Source organism: Caretta caretta, chromosome 2, assembly GCF_965140235.1.
Source record: "Caretta caretta isolate rCarCar2 chromosome 2, rCarCar1.hap1, whole genome shotgun sequence".
Classification (NCBI taxonomy): Eukaryota; Metazoa; Chordata; order Testudines; family Cheloniidae; genus Caretta; species Caretta caretta.
Window position 1 is genome coordinate 228860547 of NC_134207.1, and position 20186 is coordinate 228880732.

The 20186-nt window shown below is 40.2% G+C and overlaps 1 protein-coding gene across 1 annotated transcript in view; it reads right to left on the reverse strand.

Annotated features, from left to right (window-relative positions):
* The window catches only part of ITGA8 (integrin subunit alpha 8), a 174045-nt gene that overhangs the window by 75067 nt on the left and 78792 nt on the right, over positions 1–20186 (reverse strand). Inside the window, exons 16-21 of the mRNA XM_048838037.2 lie at positions 14949–15004; positions 14353–14507; positions 12441–12578; positions 11963–12030; positions 10379–10526; positions 2404–2496 (exon numbers count right to left, since the gene is read on the reverse strand). Coding sequence (XP_048693994.2) covers positions 2404–2496; positions 10379–10526; positions 11963–12030; positions 12441–12578; positions 14353–14507; positions 14949–15004 — 658 coding nt within the window. The remainder of the gene's footprint in view (positions 1–2403; positions 2497–10378; positions 10527–11962; positions 12031–12440; positions 12579–14352; positions 14508–14948; positions 15005–20186) is intronic.

Consider the following 20186-nt stretch of genomic DNA (forward strand, 5'->3'; position numbering starts at 1 on the left):
CCAGGGGTCAGTCAGGAGTCAGAATCCATGTCAGAGTCAAGGTCAATATTGGGAATTCAGGAACAAGGAAGCTGGGCATTTGCTGCTGCTGCAGCTGCTAGCTGGGGACCCAATTGTTGCCTGAACACTTCCTGGTATATTTTGTGGGTTTATATAGAGACAAGGAGCCAATCAGGGATCACTAAGGCCACTGTCGGTCAGGTCACTCAAGGCAGAACTTCCTGTGGCATTGAACCTTTGCGGATTGTGGGTCACTGGGAGTGCGCAGGTTACAGCTGCCACTGGGTGGCAGAGTGGGGATGGTAATTGCCTGGTAGTCCTGCAAGTCTAGGTTCAAGTCTTGTCAACCCTTACATAGCCAGAGCTTCTCACCCTGCAAGCTCCTACTCCCTGCATGTCTCTCAGCTAAAGGTCATTCCTCAATAGGGTCCTTGCAGATTTCTCTCCCAGGCCTTCTGCCTGGGAGCTCTAGCAAGTTGTCAGCTGCCTTCTTCCAAGAAACATCCCTCCCCAAACTCTCTCTGATTAACTTCAGGCTATCTTTATCTTCCTCAGAAGGCCTAGCTTCTAACCAGATGTTTCCATCACAAAACCTATGGACCCATTTGCTTCACTTGGGACGGTGGCCTAAGCCTGGCAAAAATGCAGCTGAGTCCCAAACCCATTAAAGGGCCAGCTCAGACTGTGACAGTTCTTCCTCTAACCTCTTTATTTGTTGGCACTTAGGCTGTGAATTACTCAGAGCGGGGACGGGCCCATCTTGAATATTTGAAAATCATCTAACAGAGCTAACAGGGTGGGATCTACTATGAAAATAATGCACGAAGAAACATTTGCTTGATATCATGTTGGAATAACTGTGTCAAGACAGCAACCTAAAAAATTCCCATCTAGAGCGTTTAAGGAGAGAAATAACAATTTTTGCTAGTTGTTGCTACCCAGTATATTGGGTAGCTTAGATTATGAAGTAACTTGTAAAGCTCCTGCACTAATATTAGGGTATCCAGCTAAACTCCTACCAATTTAAAATGTGAGCAATGCTAATTTCCAATGAAAAGCTATTATTTTAAATGTTTACAATTCATTCACAGAGGAGTTGTCTTGCTCAGTTTTACTAGCACGGCATATTTTATGTAACTATAAAAAAGCTTGGATTTAATTACATTTTTGATATTTAAATGGTCATGGCATTACCCCTTTGAATTATGATTGTATGGGGATACTCACATAACCATAATTCAAAGGGGTGATGCTATGACCATTTAACTAAATATCAAAAATGTAATTAAACCCAAGCTTTTTATAGTTGCGTAATCAATGGGAGAGGATTCTTGTGGGAGGAAACTGTCAGGTTCTGCTGCTGGAGTTTTTCCTGAACTGTTTTGTCAAGAGACAGAAGGAGAGGACGTCCCCTGTGGAATGAGCAGCATTTCTGCTCCCAAGCCACAAAGATACCCAAACCTAATCCAGATCCAAACACCACCTCCTCAGCCCATCTTTAATCACTGTAGCCAGAATACTTGCCAAAAAGTGCCATGGTGATTTATGCTGCAATTAACTTGATTGTCTCAAATTTTTCTCACAGACACTTGTTCATAAAAACGCAGAACAACCTGCCAGTTGACAAATTCTCTGTTTCAGCTCAGGAGAAACCCAAAATAGGGAGAGTAGGAGACAAATGTGGATTATAATTTTCTGTGATGCCAGAAAGAATGCATTTCTTATAGAGCAGTATGAATAACAGATTAGATTACAGCAAACACATTGTTCAGCAGTAGAATGGTTAAAATAGAGCCTTGCATTAGGTTAGCCAGCTCTATACTTGACTGTAGCCAGTGCTATTGATATAGCATTTATGAACACACAGATTCATCATTTATTTTTAAAAAGTAGAATTTCTTTACCTTAGAAAATGTTTGTGATGATACTAATTATGAGTCAAACCTCATTTGCACTGGCATAAATTGGATTCAACCAAAAGAATTACACTGGTGTCAGTGAGATCAGAATTGGGCCCAATAGGATTTCACTTACAGTATAGAACAATAAAATATCCTTTACTGAAGTCACATTAAAAGGAGCAAATGAACACATCTAACACTATGAATAAGGATTCCCACCCTGGTGAAATACTGGTGACACTAACGGAATGAATCCCAATTTACACTGGTGTAAGTGAGAGCAGAAACAGGCCAAAAGTCATGAATGTTTTCAAGCATCAGATTATTAGTCTTAAGGCAGTGTAGTACGATATTTTATTACACCAACAATTTCCTGTCCAGATAAAGAATTTGTTTCAGCTGCTGCTTATTGGGATGCATTCTGCTAATTGAGTAGATTTCCATTAGCTTCCCTTAAAATTCAATTAGATAAAATCAGCAAATGCATCTGGTTGTCTCTTACATTTGTTCCAGCCACCATGGGATTTCCAAGGTCGCAAATGACCATTCTAGTTTCATTTTCCATCTTGTAATCACAGCTCAATACACGTAGTGCCTGTAACAAAAGAACACCAATATTGAGGTCAAAGGTCTGAGCAAAGTGTATCCTGTTGAGAAAATTATGCCTTTTTGCTTATGAAATTTCTTTTGATTTCAAACCCCTGTGTGCATCTCTACATGGACACTTAATTGGTTACTGTTGGCCAGTGAAGGGAGTCTGACACCAAAAAGAAACAAATGGGAAACTAGCCAGTATTTTGAGAGAGAGAGACCATTTCATTTCTTCCCAACTCTCAGTCTTGTACCCTATCGTCTAGCCTGCGCTGTTCAGCATTCCTCAAGGGCACTTCTGAGAACAACTTTGAAGATATGTTCTCATCTTCCTCTAGCAAAGATATGTTCACGTTTTCTCTAGAGAAGTCAATGTAAAGTTTGTTCTGATGCTTCCCCCTCCACTTCCCCTGCAGCTCACACCTCTCATATCATCTGTGTACAAAGTATAAAATCCTATATACAAAGTGCTAAGTGGAGAGGAAGTAGCAGTTGTAAGATGGTGGAAGTTAAGAGACACAGACTAGAAAACAAAGTAAGATCAGTCTTTTCTGTTTTCCTCTTTGGCATCTTTAATAAGAGAAACAAACTCAGAAGTAACAACAGACGTCACTGATCTTCTAAAAATCAGGATGCATCTGGAATTGTTGCTGTAGGTCTCTCCCACCTAATTTTAAAGTTCCCACAGATTAGGTAATACATGACAGGTCATTCTTTATGTAAGAAAGAGCTGTGAGAACTCCAGGACACAGCCTGCAAGTTCACCTCATGCTCTTCCTGGTTGGTGAAGGACAGTGTGGACCTGCTGAGCTAGTGAGTTAGTTGAGATTGGCAAGGGTGGTACATGTCCTAAATGAAGCAACTGTGAAGCCCCTGCCCATGAATCCATCTCTTGATACTGTCAATATTGCTGTTGGGGAATGTCCAACTTCCCTTTGTAGGAAGGAAAAAAAAGGTGAGTTTTACTGCATGTCCAGAATGTTAATAACCATTCCAGCCTCTTGTAAAGGCAAGGAATGGGTTCTAGAGGCATAGACCCTCGAGGGAGAATGCCCTGCCAGCAGCCCTTCCCTCTTAAACCAAGGGCTGCTATATTGTGCACCTTTGTACTTGTATTGGGAATGGCAGCTCTGACTCTTTGATGGCCACCTTAGGAACATTATGTGGAGAATGGAAGGGAGGGGAGGAATGGATCCAATGATCCCTTTGGCAGCGGAAGATAAAGAGAAAAATAATAAGTCAAGCTAAATTTGTATCAAGATGTTTCATCTCATCTTCATTGGCTTTGCCTAGGGTTCTCTCTCAGGAGGATAAAGTATCAGACCATCCTGGCCTTTGCTTCATACTGATTAATGAAGGTCACTGGTTAATACATTTTCAACCATCCACAATCTAATAAAGGACAAGTCCCCCAGTTTTGCATGAATCACTCAAACCTGGTGTGAAGGATGAGGGGCAGATGTGAATGGACTTATGAATACTGAATGTGACTGGCTCAGGAAATAATGACATTGTACACATGACAGGGCTGTTAGGAAGGTAACACAAGGGTCCTGGTAAAACCCCTAATGATAAACTGGTTAGGATGTTACGAAACAATAGCTGGGCTATTAGCCATGAAGATACTCCTTCACTTCAGCCCAAAAGTTACACAACTGTATTGCCAAGGCTGGGAATAGACAGATCAAAAGAACTTAAAACAGTTAAAGTCAGTATCAAGAGCATGGGGGAGGCAGTTGTCAATGAGATGTTCACAGAAGAACAGGCTGACAGAGAGATACAGAGACGGGCCCTAAGGAGTGGGTCTGATGCAGCTGGGCCTTCCCGGGGATGGTAAGCCTTAGAGAGCATAGACATGCATAGAGACTGCTATAGTGTTAAATTCCTTTTTCTTTCATGCTTTGCTATGCTATTAAATAACACTTTGTTTGGTCACTGTATTAACTACTGGTTAGAGCTCTCAAAGGGAAGACATGCAGGTTCTGAGCCCAGTTGACCTGCTGAGAAGTCATGGACAGTACACAGAAGGTTGTAGCCTGAGATCTAGTCTAAGAGTGGGAGACTTATGAGATTCCAACCCAGGACAGGTGAAGGCATGAATTCTGGTACCTTAAAGAGTTGCACTCAGAGAACAGGGAGGAGTCAAAAGTATAGCTACCTCTGGAATGAAGACATCCGGTTGCAAATCCCATCTATTTGCTCAGTACTTTGGGGGAAAGGAAGTGGGATAAGGGCTGGTATTCTTTGATTTGCCTTTAATAACTTATCAGGTGGTTAATTTCTGCTGTGAGGTAATTTAACCTGTTAAATCTTTTCATGCTTTTAAAGGATTTGCCAAGGGTGCTTGGAGCTAAGAACAGGCACTCACACTGGGATAAGCTAACAATTGCAGTTAAATGTGTGTGGGAATCTATGTGCATAAATGCATATTCAACTCAATCCTTCTCTTGTGCAAATTTAGTTTCAGATGTTACATAAATGTCCAATCATCAGTACTATATAGTTTAAGATTTTTATATAAAAGTTGTACTATCCACCAGCACAAAGTATACCAACCTCTTTGTGACTTCCTCCTGCCAAAACAGTCTGAGCAAATAGGTGGGTTTTGGAACTAAATTTCAGAGATTCATGCAAAATCAGTGGCCTAATCCTTAATTAGACTGTAAGTGGCGGATGGTACAGCATTTATGTAAAAGACAATGTCAAAGCTAATTTGTGCAATATAGGGATGGGGCAAAGGGTCAGTCTGTGATAGGATGCTCAAACTGTGAAATTATCTTTGGTAATACTTTTCTTTTTCAGAGATCACCTCTTAGAGGTAGTTACAGCAAAGTTAGCGGTAGAAAAGCAAAATTAGAATGGGCAGCAGGAGGATAACAAGAAAAAGGAGAGAGATTTACACATCCAGCATTGCCAGTTCCATTGGTTTCACATGTAACTGAGCAACATTGTAGATTCAGCCACAGAACCCTTTTACTAGCCGTGTGCAGCAATTTATATTTTTATAGTAGCACGTGGCCTTTTTGGCAGTCTTGAACAGCAGCTAAACCCCACCAATTAACATTTGTACTCCCAGGGCACATTTTAACTGGAAAATGACTGGATGCTTTAACTAATCCAGTGCCTACAAATGCACTAAGAACTAACGGACTGTCTTGGCTGTCTCAGCAGTGAACTACTAATTGGTAAAAGGGTAGTTAATGGACCCAGACTACTGGAAAAAAATGCCCCCTGCTGCCGCCTTTAAAAAGTTATTTAACCATCTTTCACAATAATGTTGTATTTTCCCAGACAATGTAGATGGACATGCTTTTCAATTGACTGAGTGCCAACAGATGGATTATTGCTATTCAAACATTAGAAGGCCTGATTTATATACCAAGAGGTTTACAATCTAGTTCCAATTAAATCATATCTCATCTAGCTAGCAACCTTGTACCTATTTCACTAACAAGATTTTACAAGTGAGCCAAGAAAGCTTTATTTTTTTGTTAAGTGTGTCACTCTCCCGCCCACAAAAGCATAGTGCTAATAGCACTGGCTATTTGTGTGAGAAGCCATGTGAGACCATCTCCATACATTGCAGCCAAGGCTCTCATTTTGACTGCAATGCCTCTGCTGTTCCTAGCCAGAGCAGAGACAGTGAGCCGTGCCAAACTGTGTAATATCTTTGTCATGTGGACAAACACCTAGCAGGGCTAGGAAAACACTTAATTTGCGTTCACTTATCACTTTATGAAGATTTGGACTCCAGTCTCCTGCAGAGTGGAAAAGCAAGAGCCTGTGTTTATTGTGCCATCCAAGATCAGTGTGATAAGCTTTTCAGGGCAGGGACTGTCTTTTTTTTCTATTTGTGCAATGCCTAGCACAATGGGGTCATGGTCCGTGATTGGGGCTCCCAGATGCTACCACAATCTAAATTACTGCTACTAATAATAGGGTTGATCATACTGTATTTCATTAACCAATTGGCAACTTAAGGAAGAATCAATCTATGCAATGGGTCAAGAAAATAAATGGTATCTTTTGACTTTTACACCTGAAGATTAAGAAGGGCATCAATCTGCAGCTGGGGAATGAGGGCCTGATTCTCCACTGGGTCGCATTTTGGTAGTCATGTATACCAGTGCAAAGAACTACCATTCTGATTTGGCTACACAAAGTACAAGGTGAAGGAAAATAAGAGCCTGAGGTAACAACACAGTAAAAGTACAGACATAGCACCTCAATGGTGCCTCGTATGCAGTGGAGTTGGAACAGTTTATCCATTGTGGGCCCTGTAAAGTAATATTGTTTTATCATTTTCCCTGAGTACCTAAAGTTTATAGAATAGCCAAAGGAATCTTTCCATAGACATATCAGATAGGTAACATTCAAGGGACATCTTTCAGTTAAGCCAGAGTAACTACAGAACAAATTGGAGTAATATCACATTGCCATTGCTCTGGCTTTATGCTGGAGTAACTGAGAGAAGAATTTGAGCCTAAAACTCTTCTGTGTTCTCCTTTTACTTCTTTTCTCTTTTTCTGTATCCAAAGTGTGTATAAATAAGTACATGAGGGATAAATTTGGTCCACTTGTTTTATCTAAACTGAACTATATCCAGTTGTTACATTGGGATTGGTTTCGAGGAGCATATTGTCTCTTCCCTGTTACAGGAAGGCCAGTTATATAGGGACAATACTGATTATAGACATGGAGAGGGCTACTGCCTTTGATACAGTGAAGTGCCACTGAGGAACCTTTGGTGCAGAGGGCTAATGGCATGATGGTAACTGGTGCCATCACAAATCTAAAGGACTGTGCTGACATTACTGTGGGACTTCTGATTATTTGTATTACAGCATTGCCCAGAGTTCCAATCAGAATCAAGGCTTCATTGTGCTAGGTGTGGTACAAACACTTGTGGAGACATAGGGTGAAATCCTAACCTTGCTGAAGCCATTGGTAAAACCCCCATTAACTTCAATGGGTCCAGGATTTCACCCCTGGTTACAAACCAAGAGACGTATGCTTCCATACCTGAGTGTATCTTGGGTGTCACATTGCAAGTTGTTTTGATAAAGCCAGATATGCTGAAAGTTAGCCCTGTGCAAGGCAAGTCAGAGGCCTATCACCATGTTAAGATGCTTAAACTCTATTTGTGAATGGAATTAACTGTAAGCACTCTTTTATACTTTCAGCATTTGTATTAGATCAGCCTTTAAACATATGAACCTAATGCACCTGAAAGTAAGGCCATTTTGGGAATAAGATGATAAAAATGGTTGTAAATACTTCTCTTTTTTGCAAATTTCCTCTTTCTATAATGACAGAGAGGTAGAGCGCAATGAGAATGTAGAGGAAAGGGTGTAAAGGAACATTAGGGGTTTACAGGATGCATGTTTTAATCCATTCATTTTTTCATTTCAATTTGTTTTTTTAAATGACAGAGATTGTGCATTCATCTTTGAACAACTGTGGTAGCACAGAAAAGCAGCTGAAGATAGAGAACAACAGTCCATTTCTTATTAAATACCACATGCATATTTTATAACATGGGTAAATAGTACAATATGAATTTCGCTGTCACACAGACACTTTGGGTTGTGTTTTCTAGATTTTTATTTGTATTAAACTCAACGATAACGTTTGAATAGTATACTTTTTTTACAGTTCTAAAATCAGTAGAAGTCATTGGTTAGCTTTCAGTACTGTATGAAAAGTTTACAAAAACTAAATCTGCTATACAAAATGTAATGCCGCCTAAGAATTATGAACACACTAGGACTAATGTTCTGCTATTTTTAAAAAAGAACATAAATAGCAATCCCTCTGTCTGAATAAGGGCTGACAAGTAGGAGATGTGAATGAAAGGTTAATCAGTCTGCTCTAGTGCACAGAACATGGGATTGCAAATGTATGGAAAATTTAAGACAGCCTCATTAAGTCTGTATCAGCATTCACAAGCAGAGCTGGTCATGAAATGTATTTTACTTCCCACAAAAAAAAAAATCAAAGAAATTGAAAACTTTTGATCTAAAAAGTTCATTTTACAGTAGTTGAAAACAAACCATTTTGGGGAGCTAGGGGTTATTTTTTCGTAACAAAAACCTGAAAGATTTTGATAACATTTTGATAAAAAGGGCATTTTTCATCTAGAAATTTTAGTGGGAATTTTTTCCCCACCATTTCTAATCAGAAGACTCTCTCCTCTCCAGGACCCAATCCAAAGTCCACTGAAGTCAATGGAAAGATTCTGATTAACTTCAGTGTGTCCCACAATGTCAGGAAGAATGGTCTATTGCTTCTTGAGATCAACAGAGTAAAATAAAATAACCCAGCCAGATTGTGATCAGTACAGCTTCTTTCCTGTACATCGGTCAACAAAGTTAGAGTTACTGTGAGAGAGCAGGAGAAGAAAAATACGCTGAGAAGCAAGGAGTCAGGGAAGCTATTTTTAAGTGCACGTAAGGGGTGGAGTTCTCTTTAATTTCTAACAATATAATCTTCAATAAATCTTCACTTTCCTTCTCATCAGTTCTTTTAACTGGGTTTATCCTATTGCAACTTTCAGTCCATCAGTAAAGTAGATTGACAGAAGAAGAATCAAGAAATACACTGTCGATTACTTTCAACTCAATTAACAACATTTCTCTCTAGAAAGGAAATTAACTCCCCTCCAATTCCCAGGGCCTTTCTCTGTGTGTCACATTCAACAGTCAAAAAAAAAAAAAAAGTTGATGTTGCAACAGCTTGAGGGATTTATGTGCAGATGAGGTGATACTATCTTACTGTCCAGCAGTGAATAAGTGAGATTTGTTTAAAAAAAAACAAATGGCTGGGACGGGGCTTAAGTAATTACTGTACAGTTCCATTGGACAAGCTTCTTTAAATAGCCTCTGTCTAAACATGATCAGTATGATTTCATGCTTCTTGGCCTACATATAAGGCCTTGTCTATACTCGCATCCACATGTAAGATACATGTAACTACAGGCCACAGTGAAAAGCACGTTGTGCCCAGACCCTCTCCCCTTTGCCCCCCCTGCCAGAGCCTCTCCCTGTGGCTGGAGACTCTCCTTGTGGTGGGGCAAGGCTCCAGCAGCACCCTGCTGCAGGGAAAGGCTCCAGCAGTGGGGAGCTGCCAGAGCCTTTCCCCACTGCCTCTCCACTTCTGGAGCCTTTCCTTGTGCTGGGAGGCCGTGGGACACCACACTGGTTTTAGCAGTGTAGCCATGGAAGGCACTGCTTGGCAATGAAGAGAGCCATGAAGGGTACATACCCTAAGGTTCTAGCGTGTCTTTACTCCATTCGCCTTAACAGCAAACATGGCAAACCCACGAAAAAAACGCAGAAATTGGGCTTGTTATTGGCTTGTGAGTTGCTTGTTGGCTAGTTTTTCGCTTGCAGCTTGTTGCTTCTTTTTTTTTTTTTTAATCGGCTCCCGGCAAACAGGGGCAGTGGGAGGCAAGCAGGGGCACAGCGGGCCTACCACAGTCCCAGACTGCCCGCCAGAGGGATCTAGTCACACAGCGTGTTGGGGTTCTGAGGAATTGGCTTGTTTTGGCCTTGTTTTGAAATGGGATTAGCTTGATTTTTGGCTTATTGTGAAAGTCAGGGTGCTTATTTACCATGTGAAAGTTGGAAACTGTGCTTAGTAGTGCCTCACTGTCTATTTATACCCATGTTGTGTGCGGGGACACAAAGTGTATGGACCATACACACCACCGTAAGTACAGACATAGCCTAAGATAAAACAACTAATTTGAATGTTTTTAAAAGATTTGTACTACTTTTTTGATTAAAGCCACCAATCTGTTATCTAACCCTAGCTAGAATACACAGGGTGCTTTAACTCTGTGCCAGTCTTTTTTCTTTTAACACAGAATACCCCAATATGATTACCTTGTGGTTTCGTTCAACACCTGTGTAATCTGCTTCAGGTGGGATCTTTATATGAAGCTCAGCTTCATAGGCTCCTTCTCCATCATTCCGTGGGTTTATTATGAGCATGACACAATTTTCTTCTCCAATGATTAGTTGATCTTTATCTCTATAAAAACATACATCTGATCATGAACTTTGAAAATATATAATTAATTGGATTATAAACATTCACAATTAATCAACCTGTTTTGTCCATTTGCTCTCCTAGTGTCTATACTCAAAAATGTAGCAATTTTCTAAAAAAAAACCTGCCTTCAAGTTCTATGCACAACCAGCTACTTGAAATGCAATTTACAACACAAAAATAATCCCACGGAGAAACTCCACAAAAGATTTGCAAATTGTGAAAAAGGGAGTGTACTCTAGAACTGTGAGGAAGGGGTCCGGGCAAATGCCTGTCCACAGTGGCACATGCAAAATGAGTTACAACAGAATATGGAAAGCAAGTTGTGTTAAACTCCAAAGCTCTGATTGCACCCTACCTATACAGGAATAGCTGATCATCATGGAATGAGAAAGGATTTCAGCCCCCAAAACCAGCACATCTCCTGAGATCCACTGAGACTAGAGCTGGGCAAAATTTTTCAGACTAATACTTTATTCACCAACAAATACAATTTCAGGTCAGCCAAAACTATTCAAGAATTTTTCACAAATTTGTTAAATAGTTTCAGCCAAAAAAATTAAAAAAATTCTGAGCTAGATTCACAAGGGGATTTATGTGTCATTCACAAAACAGAAGAGAAGGAGTGGTGGAGCCCCCTTTTATAGCCTTTAGCCCACCTGGGAAGTCCTGGGTTTGAGTCTCCATTCTTCCTGAGTCAGAAGAGAGACTTTTGGCTTTTTGTTTCATCGAGAAAATTTAAAATTTTTCATTTAGGCTCAAACCAAACAATTTAAAAACTTTTTTTTTGTTTGGACGGTGAACCAAAAAAAGCAATTATTTGCACAGCCCTAGCCAAGACACACATACATCTGATCATGATCTTTGAAGACACACACTAGCTCCACACTGACACTTGCCTCCGATGGCCTTCTCCAGTTCCTTGACAGCACAACTCCAGACCCATTATAGTGCCTATAATTCCTTGCTGCCCCTAACCTATAACCTTTCCCCCATGTTTTTGACTTAACTAGATTATGACGCTGAGAATCAAGTGCCAAGCACAAAAACAAATGGGCCATAAAAACAAATAAAGTGAAAAGCCCTTTGCAAAAGCAATTCGTATTATCAACTGATATTGAGGGGTGGAAGCAGAGCTGTTCGGTTGTATGTTTCCCTATCATTGCTGAGTACAGTGAATGTTTGGGACAGATATATAGACAAAAATAGCCATATATAGGATTTATCTTTCTCTGTCCTTGGAAACCTGGTACTTGGCATCAGTAAGAAGGCATTGCTATAGCCAGCAACTGACCTGAGTTTCACATTTCATCTAGTAGTTAAGGGAGTTAGAAGTGTCTACATTTCCTTCTGAGCTGTTTTAATGACCACCTGTATTCTATTAGGCATAATACAATTATTTTTTTGTCTAAACTTACGGTGTAGCTGAAAGTTTCAACTCAGGAATGCACATGTTGTCCTCGCCACAATCCACCAGAATGAAAGCCTATTCAAAACATGTACCAGCGGTATTAGAGTTCTTCCTTGAAAAAAATCAGTTCACTTCCTTGTCTTGATTATTACCAGCAATGCCACAAATGAAGGGGTTATTTCTGCAAACCTTTATGTACATGAGTAATCTCAATGACTATGTATGTAATGGTTTGTAAGATATGAATATATGAATCTTTCAAATTTTTCCCCACTATAACTTGGGGCTTTCATGTTCTACAATGCAATCAAAACAGTAGTTCTGGAAGAATTTTAAAAGATGCATGGTATTCTATTCCCATTAAATACATATTCTGAATCAATTAAACCCTTGTTGCATAACTGCTGTGAACATGATACACTATTTTAAGAAAGATGTGACAGATAATGTTTATATATAGAACATATTGCATGCAAGGTCCATACCTGCTCCCTAACAGTGCTTTCCTGATAATAGTTCAGTATTGGTTTCACAGCTAGGTCATCTACAAAAATGGATTCATCCAAGCTGTAATTCAAACTAACACTGATTGGAGATAATTTATCTCGAAATTCTGTTTCATCCTGTGAAAGGTAATCACATAATAAAAACAACAGTTTAAAATGGCTGCTAAAGGCAAGGTGATAACAGCCATGAATTCAGGGTTTTGTCTGTATTGAAGGAATAAAACAGTGATTCTTTGAAGAGGGTCTTTGCAGACATTTTCTGATTAGGTGGTACAGTTAGGAAAGCGAGGTTACTCACCTGTAACTGGTGGTCTCAGAACACATTGCCTCCACAGACCCACACTCTGGAAGTAGCTTGCTGAGCTGCGTAGACTCAGAATTTTTTCAAAGCAGTAGCCTAGAATGAGGCCGTATCTAAAACTCCCATCAGTTCTTGACCACCTGGCAGGAATGGAGGGAGGGCACGTGTGGATCTGTGGAGGCAATATTGTTGGTTTGTTCCATAACCAAGGATTTATACACATCAGCCTTGGTAAAAGTCCACCATCTTTATTGCCTATGCAGCCCCTTATATACTGCTAAAGCCCTTCTTATCCCCACGTCACCTTCCTCTGCCTTTCCAGGGTGGCCTTAATGCCTACCCAGACAGTGCATTAAGCAGTTCCAACTACAGGTGAGCAACAGTAATCTTTTCTCCTTCATAAATATACCTCCACAAAAGCCCCACTCTTGGAGACTGGAGAGCAGTAGTCATCCTGGAGGAGAAGACAAAGACTAAATGACAGCTCTGCTAAACCATCTCTTCAGACCTGACAGCTATGTTGAACAAAGGTTTAAAGCAATACTCCAGTGGGCTCCATATATTTCTTAGCTACAGGGATTTGGTGGTAATATGCTCATGAGGCTGCTATGGGTCTTCCAAGGATTCCGCACAAAATGAATGCGGTGACTTTCTCAACTGATAACCCTCACTTCTTTTTCCTTCACCGAGGAAGTGGATTAAGCAGATAGATGCTTAATATTAGCTATTTAGGACTCCAGAGCCATCATATAAGAAAAAAGAGGGGATCAATGTATGAAGGGAGGACAAGTCATCATTATCATTATTACTTTGCACTTATGTCCCACTTTCCCTTCATAGGTCTCAAAGTGGTTTATAAAGGTGGGTAACCATTATTATCCTAGTTTCATAGCTGAAGAAACTGGGACACCAAGAGCTTAGCTGATTTGCGGAAGTCTTTCTGTTTTATAGTTATCTTCTAATGAGTTTCAGCGTTTTGTTCTCATGTACCAGAACATCATCAGTGTGTGGTGTGCGACTGTTTACATCCAAATAACTTTGTTTGTTGTTTCCTGAAAATGTTTCTATTAACATTTCAAGATCTAATTATATTTATTTCACAAAACCTACATTTTAGCCCTAAACTGCTTGACGGAGTCCCTTTGAAATAGATATTGAAAAGTGAATTATCATTAAATTTAATATTTTAATGCAGTTATCTTACCATAGAGAGAATAAGTGATTTACACAGTATATACATGCTTTAGGAAAGGGAAAAACTTAGGCAGAATTGCAGGAAAAATTTCCTGACATTAAAACATATGTGGCTGAGGACTATTCGCCCATGGGAAGCCCCATTCCTTGAACGTAACTGGGCAAAAGATTTGTATGGAACTATCTTTTATTGACTAAGGAACGGACAAGATGACTTAATAGGTCTTTCTCACATTTAATTTTGTGATTATAGAACGTTCATGATAAGTGCTTTTTACTTTTTGATCATTCATATTTCTGAGATTAACAACAGCATTTTTCTATATTTTATTTTTTTATTCCTCCCATAATACTAAAACTATGAGATGACAGCCAAGAATATTGTAAACCACTTACTCGGAGATAAACAACAAAGTCCCGGCAATGGAGCTGTTTCTGTCTTTCTATCACAATGGGGAAGAAATGATGTGATTGATGGTAATCAAAGAAGAGGGTCCTTCTAACAGCTCCTTTCTGTTTCAATGAATCTAATTGCAATTCAGCTTGGAGTGCTAGAGAATGTAAGTATATGAAACATTTAACGTGGAAAGAAAAAAGGGTGAACAAAATTATAGCTAATGTCAATAAACTCTTTCCAGTAAAAATAAAAGCCTACATTTCAAAATGGGTTGCTAGATTACAGCACACTAGGCATTGATCCAAAGTGCAGAATATGTATAATTTGAATTAATCTCTGTAACTTTATTTTCACAGTCAACATGTACTGTACACAATTTCTATTTCCTACGATTCTTTCTTTTAAGAGCATTACAAAATAGTCAAGTTCTTACTTTTATTTTGGCAACTTGCTCAGTTTAAATAAACAAAACAAAAACAGACAGTATTTTCTTAATTTATAAAGGACTCAATGCTGTATTCTTTGAATGCAGTCAAAATATCCAACTTAAATCAATGAGCCTTAAATAATTCATAGGTATATAAAACTTTCTTACCTATCTTATCTGAAATACTTTGACCTTCAAAAGCCACACAGACTCTTACAGTAAAACTATAAAAAGCAACAAAGAAAAATAATTAACAGCTAGAGCTTTGTACTGAGTCACTGATTCCATTATTTCTCAGTCTGCCTTTCCCCCTTCTTAAAGGTTGTTACAGAGCATTTGCTGCCCTGAACCAATTCAGCAATCTGTCTCACTAGCTCTGCATCAAGCAGCCTACACACAGTCCTTTAGTTTCTTACGATGGAATTAAAAAAAAGTATCTGTACATGTACACAGCTCACAAGCCTGTATTCTTTGCTCACCAAAAAAGCCAAAGGATGAAATCCTGATTCCACTGAAGTCAAGGACTAAAACTCCCGTGTACTTCAGTGGAGCCAGGAATTCACCCAGATACGTAAAGAGAACTTTTTTAGTGCACAAGAAATTAGAGATCAGGCCAAAGAGTTTTCCATTTCAATTTAAAACTTTGCTGGAGTTGCCGATGAGATCAAGCCCTAAAGTAAAAGGTCACAAATTAATTGTTCAGGGTTTGTTATTTATTACATAAATGCATTGAAGCTGTATGCTAATTGCTTTATTTCTGGTGTGCGTTTTTCAAATCTCATGGCAAACTCTGTTCTCAGCATCACAGCCAGCAACACCCATGCCATTAAAGATAAACATATGGCACAAACTTCAACACATGGCCACCTAAGTTATATATTTAAAACTGCCCACTTTCTTTTCTCTACATGTCATGTCACTGATCCTTACTTATACTGGAAAATTAAAAGAGAAGACCTTCTCTAATGATAGAGATTGACCACACTTTATTTTAACAAATTCTAGTGCATGTATTTTCCTTAATAAACCCATTATTTTTGTCGAATCAACATATGTAAAGGTGAAACCATAAAATTTACAAAAAGAAAAGGAGGACTTGTGGCACCTTGGAGACTAACAAATTTATTTGAGCATAAGCTTTCGTGAGCTACAGCTCACTTCATCGGATGCATTCAGCTGTAGCTCACGAAAGCTTATGCTCAAATAAATTTGTTAGTCTCCAAGGTGCCACAAGTACTCCTTTTCTTTTTGCGAATACAGACTAACACGGCTGCTACTCTGAAACCATAAAATTTAGTAATGGTTGTGGAAAGGTTTCATTTTACAAAGAGATGTTTTATTACACAATACAAAATATAAACGTTTAATGACATGACATTCAAAAGCTTTCACAAATAACCACTGATGGTCTGTTAAACCATTATAACAAGGTTAATACTATTAGAAAGGCTTGACTTCCTGCTAATAGACACTACTGGAAACCCATCTTTAGTAACATGTTCTTGATGTCTAGTACTTGACACTACATACTAAAGTCCCAATTCTGCAAACCCATACTCCCACCCGTAATCAGCCATGGGAATACTCATTTGAGTAAGGGTTGCAGGGTGGGATATTAAAACTTGCAAATCTCCCTAGTTACTAATGATTCTTAGAGACTATTACAGTCAGTCTACACAGAGCCCGGTCAGCACTGGAACTATAAAATTGGCACATTTCACGTCAGACAATGACAACGTTAGATAAAATCCAAACACTCCTGAACTGGTCATTGCTTTTAAATACTATGCTAATGTTATGGTATGTACCAACATAGTCATGTAGTCAGCTCAAAACTAGTAATGTTACCTCTAAAATAACCTCTAATCATATTGTAACTGTGTATCAGCTTCCTCTGACAAGTATAATAAAAATGTGCCACATCTGGGATTCATATAACTCACATGACCTTACTCAACATCTTCCTTCAGGGCAAACAATTTCCTTCATACCATTAAGCAAGACTTCACCATAGGCTCCAGAGGCTATTAGAAGTGTTGATTCCAATTCCCCTGAAAAACTGCAAATTTGGGCCAATTTACATTTCTCCTAGAATTACCAATTAGAGATGAAATAATTGACCATTTCTAAATATATGGGCCAGTGTAGAGTGGGCATTAAATGGAGAACATATACTTTGCTGAACTGATATGCAAAGAATTTAGTCATCAGCCTTTATAGGCCAAATTGTGGCACAGCTAGGGCACCCGTGTAGGAAAGTAAGGAGGTACAAAGTGCCCTCTTATACCCCTGTGGCAGCTATCTACATAACAGGTAACTGCACGAGAGGGGAATCAGACTTTGTGGAGCAGTTAGCACCTCCCCACTCAGGTGGGTGGGAGCTGTAAGGAGCAGGCAGAATCTTGACTCTGTCCTCTCAATGCCCCTGGTGGTGTAGCTATGCTACTGTGTCAGACAGCATGCTGGGTATAAACCCGTCACACTGTACTCTTGCCCTGCAGCAGAAACCCCTTCACAAGTCAAAATCCCCTTCCTTGGCTGACCCAGGGACAGCGCAACAAGGCACTCAAAGTGATGCGTTTCACTCAGATGAAGTGAAATTTAAGATTAAGGTGTCCCTTTAAGATTAGGAAATTTGTATAATACTTATGTTGAAAGCAGGACTTATATAAAACTACTTAAAAATACATTATGCTGTTTGTAGTTTGAATTAAAAAGTCATTATTGAAACAATACAATTTTAATACATTTTGAACAGTTGAGAAATACGATATGTTAAAAATAGGTTAGGAACATTGCAGTTTAGTCCAAGATCCTACTCTGCTTTCATAAACACAGCAGATCATCATGCACTTCATATGACTGGGCTCAGTTAGTTGGCCCTTATATAAAATTCATGGCTCATCCTTCCCTTCCAGGAAGAATAGGTCCAGGAGGTGAATGTTTACATAGAAGAGCTTCTGCAGATCTGTCAGTCCACTGCATCCTCCCCTCTGAGAGGTAGGGCCAATAAGACTATGGAGTAGGCAGTTTTTGGGTCCTCCAGCACCCCTACTGAGCAGAGATCCACAGCATATTCAGGAGGCCCCAGAAGTCTCTGACTGAATTCAAAGATCCCCTCCACTTCTGGGCTCCCCACAGCTGAGACAACATAACCAGCAACATTGCCTCATTGGCCCATGGCTTCCTGCCCCAGATGCCTTGTCTTGGAAACATGTGGAGAGGATGTTACTCTCTTTAGAGTCAACTCTCTTTAGAGCCAACTTTCTAATCGCACAAAACGAAACACCCGACCCTTCTCTGAGGCTTCGTCCCTACTCACTCCATCCCCCCTCCCTCCGTCACTTGCTCTCCCCTACCCTCACTTACTTTCACTGGGCTGGGGCAGAGGGTTGGGGTGCAGGAGGGGTGAGGGTTCTGGCTGCAAGTGTGGGCTCTGGAGTGGGGCCAGGGATGAGAGGTTTGGGTGCAGGAGGGGGCTCCGGGCTGGGGTCAAGGGGTTTGGAGTGTGGGAGTGGACTCAGGGCTGGGGTGCAGGTCCACGAGGGAGTCTGGGTGTGGGAGGGGGCTTAGGGCTGGGGCAGGAGGTTGGGGTGCGGGATGGGTCTCAGGGCTGGGCAGGGGGTTGGGGTGCAGTAGGGGGTGCAGGCTCTGGGAGGGAGTTAGAGTGCAGTAGGGGGTTTGACTTGAGGCAGGCAGTTGCAGTGTGGGTTGGGGCTTCAGCCAGGTGGCGCTTATCTCAGGCAGCTTCCGGTGAGCAGCGCAGCAGGGCTAAGGCAGGCTCCTTGACTGCCCTGGCTCTGTGCAGCTCCCACAGGCACTGCCCCTACAGCTCCCATTGGCCGCTGTTCCCGGCCAATGGGAGCAGCAGAGCTGGCGCTCGGGCAGCCGCTGGAGCTTCCCTGATCACCCCTGTGCCTAGGAGCTGCAGGGACACGCTGGCCATTTCCAGGAGCTATGTGGAGCCAGGGCAGGCAGGGAGCCTGCTTTAGCCTTGCTGCCCCGCCAACCAGACTTTTAACGGCCCAGTCAGCAGTGCTGACTGGAGCCGCCATAGTCCCTTTTCGACCAAGCATTCCAGTCAAAAACTGGATGCCTGGCAACCCTAAGCAGCAGTAGTCTTTATACATTTTATAGGGTAAAATACTGCCTCTCTAAGAAGAGAATATGCCCTGTTTAGAGCCTGTCCCCCAAACTCTTCCACCTTGGTCCTGCTCCCTGTCACACGGATTGCACCAACACCACACTGATCCAGGAGGCAGAAGATGTCGCTACTAGGGCTGGTTGAAAACAGGAGTTATTATCCCTTAAAATTTTGAAACAAAATGAAAAATTTCTGTTTCATTTGAAATTTTTTGCAGCGGTTTCTGACAAAACAAACCAAATTCAATGGATTCTAAATGAGAATTTTGTCAGTTTTGTTTTCGTTTTTCCACCTGTCTATTCCCCCCAAGTGAAAATTTTCATTTAAAATAATTTTGTTGAAAAATCAGAAAATTTCAAATGATGTTAATTTTTCCTGAAATTATAAATTTTTCTCTCAAAAGTCATTTATAATCAATGAAACTTGGAGGAAAATGTTTGACCAGATCTAGTGGCTACATGAAAATGCCACTCTATCCTTCTGAAAAGGCACTTAGCAGTATGTATACAGGGTATGGGTGACACAACAGAGTTTGGCAATACAAACTCTAAGTGGAGTTTACTATATTTAATTATACAGTGTAAAAATCAAGAGAATGAAAAACTCATCTCTTAGGATCAGATCCTCTGCTGATGGGAATCCTCACAGTTCCATTGATTTCAATGGTGCTATGATGTTTTACACCAACAGAGGATTTGTCTTTTAGTATCTTGTCAAATCCAAGTGATATTTTTGATCATTAATTTAAACTACATTAGTATTTACTTTGCATGATAGTGTGAAAAAATGGGTACTGTGTATATGTACTACTGCCCACTTCTGGTTGGAATTGGAACTGCACATCATAGGCCCTTGAAATGCTAACACAGCTAATGTGAACTCCTTTAGCTCAAGTCCCAGTGAGCTGTGCTTTAGAAACAGGATAATCCAACTTTTGTCCCTGTGCCATCCTGGTGCGCAGCACAGTAACAATGGTGAAATCCTAAATTGCACAAAATTTGACACTGGGAATATTTAGTGCAGAAATATTTCTAAAGAGATCACACAGTTTAGTCATAAACACTATTAGATTGGTGGTAAGTTAACTATTTTGAAAGTAGCATCAAGTTTAAGGGAGATCTTGTGATGTTTAAATGGGTTTGTTTGTACTATGAGGCACTCTATGCTTGTAAGAAGTGGGAAAAGCTAAAAATAACAGATTTTATAATAAGTAAGGCTGAGAGAGTTAGAGCAGTTAAGCAGGACTGGAGTCAGAAGGATTT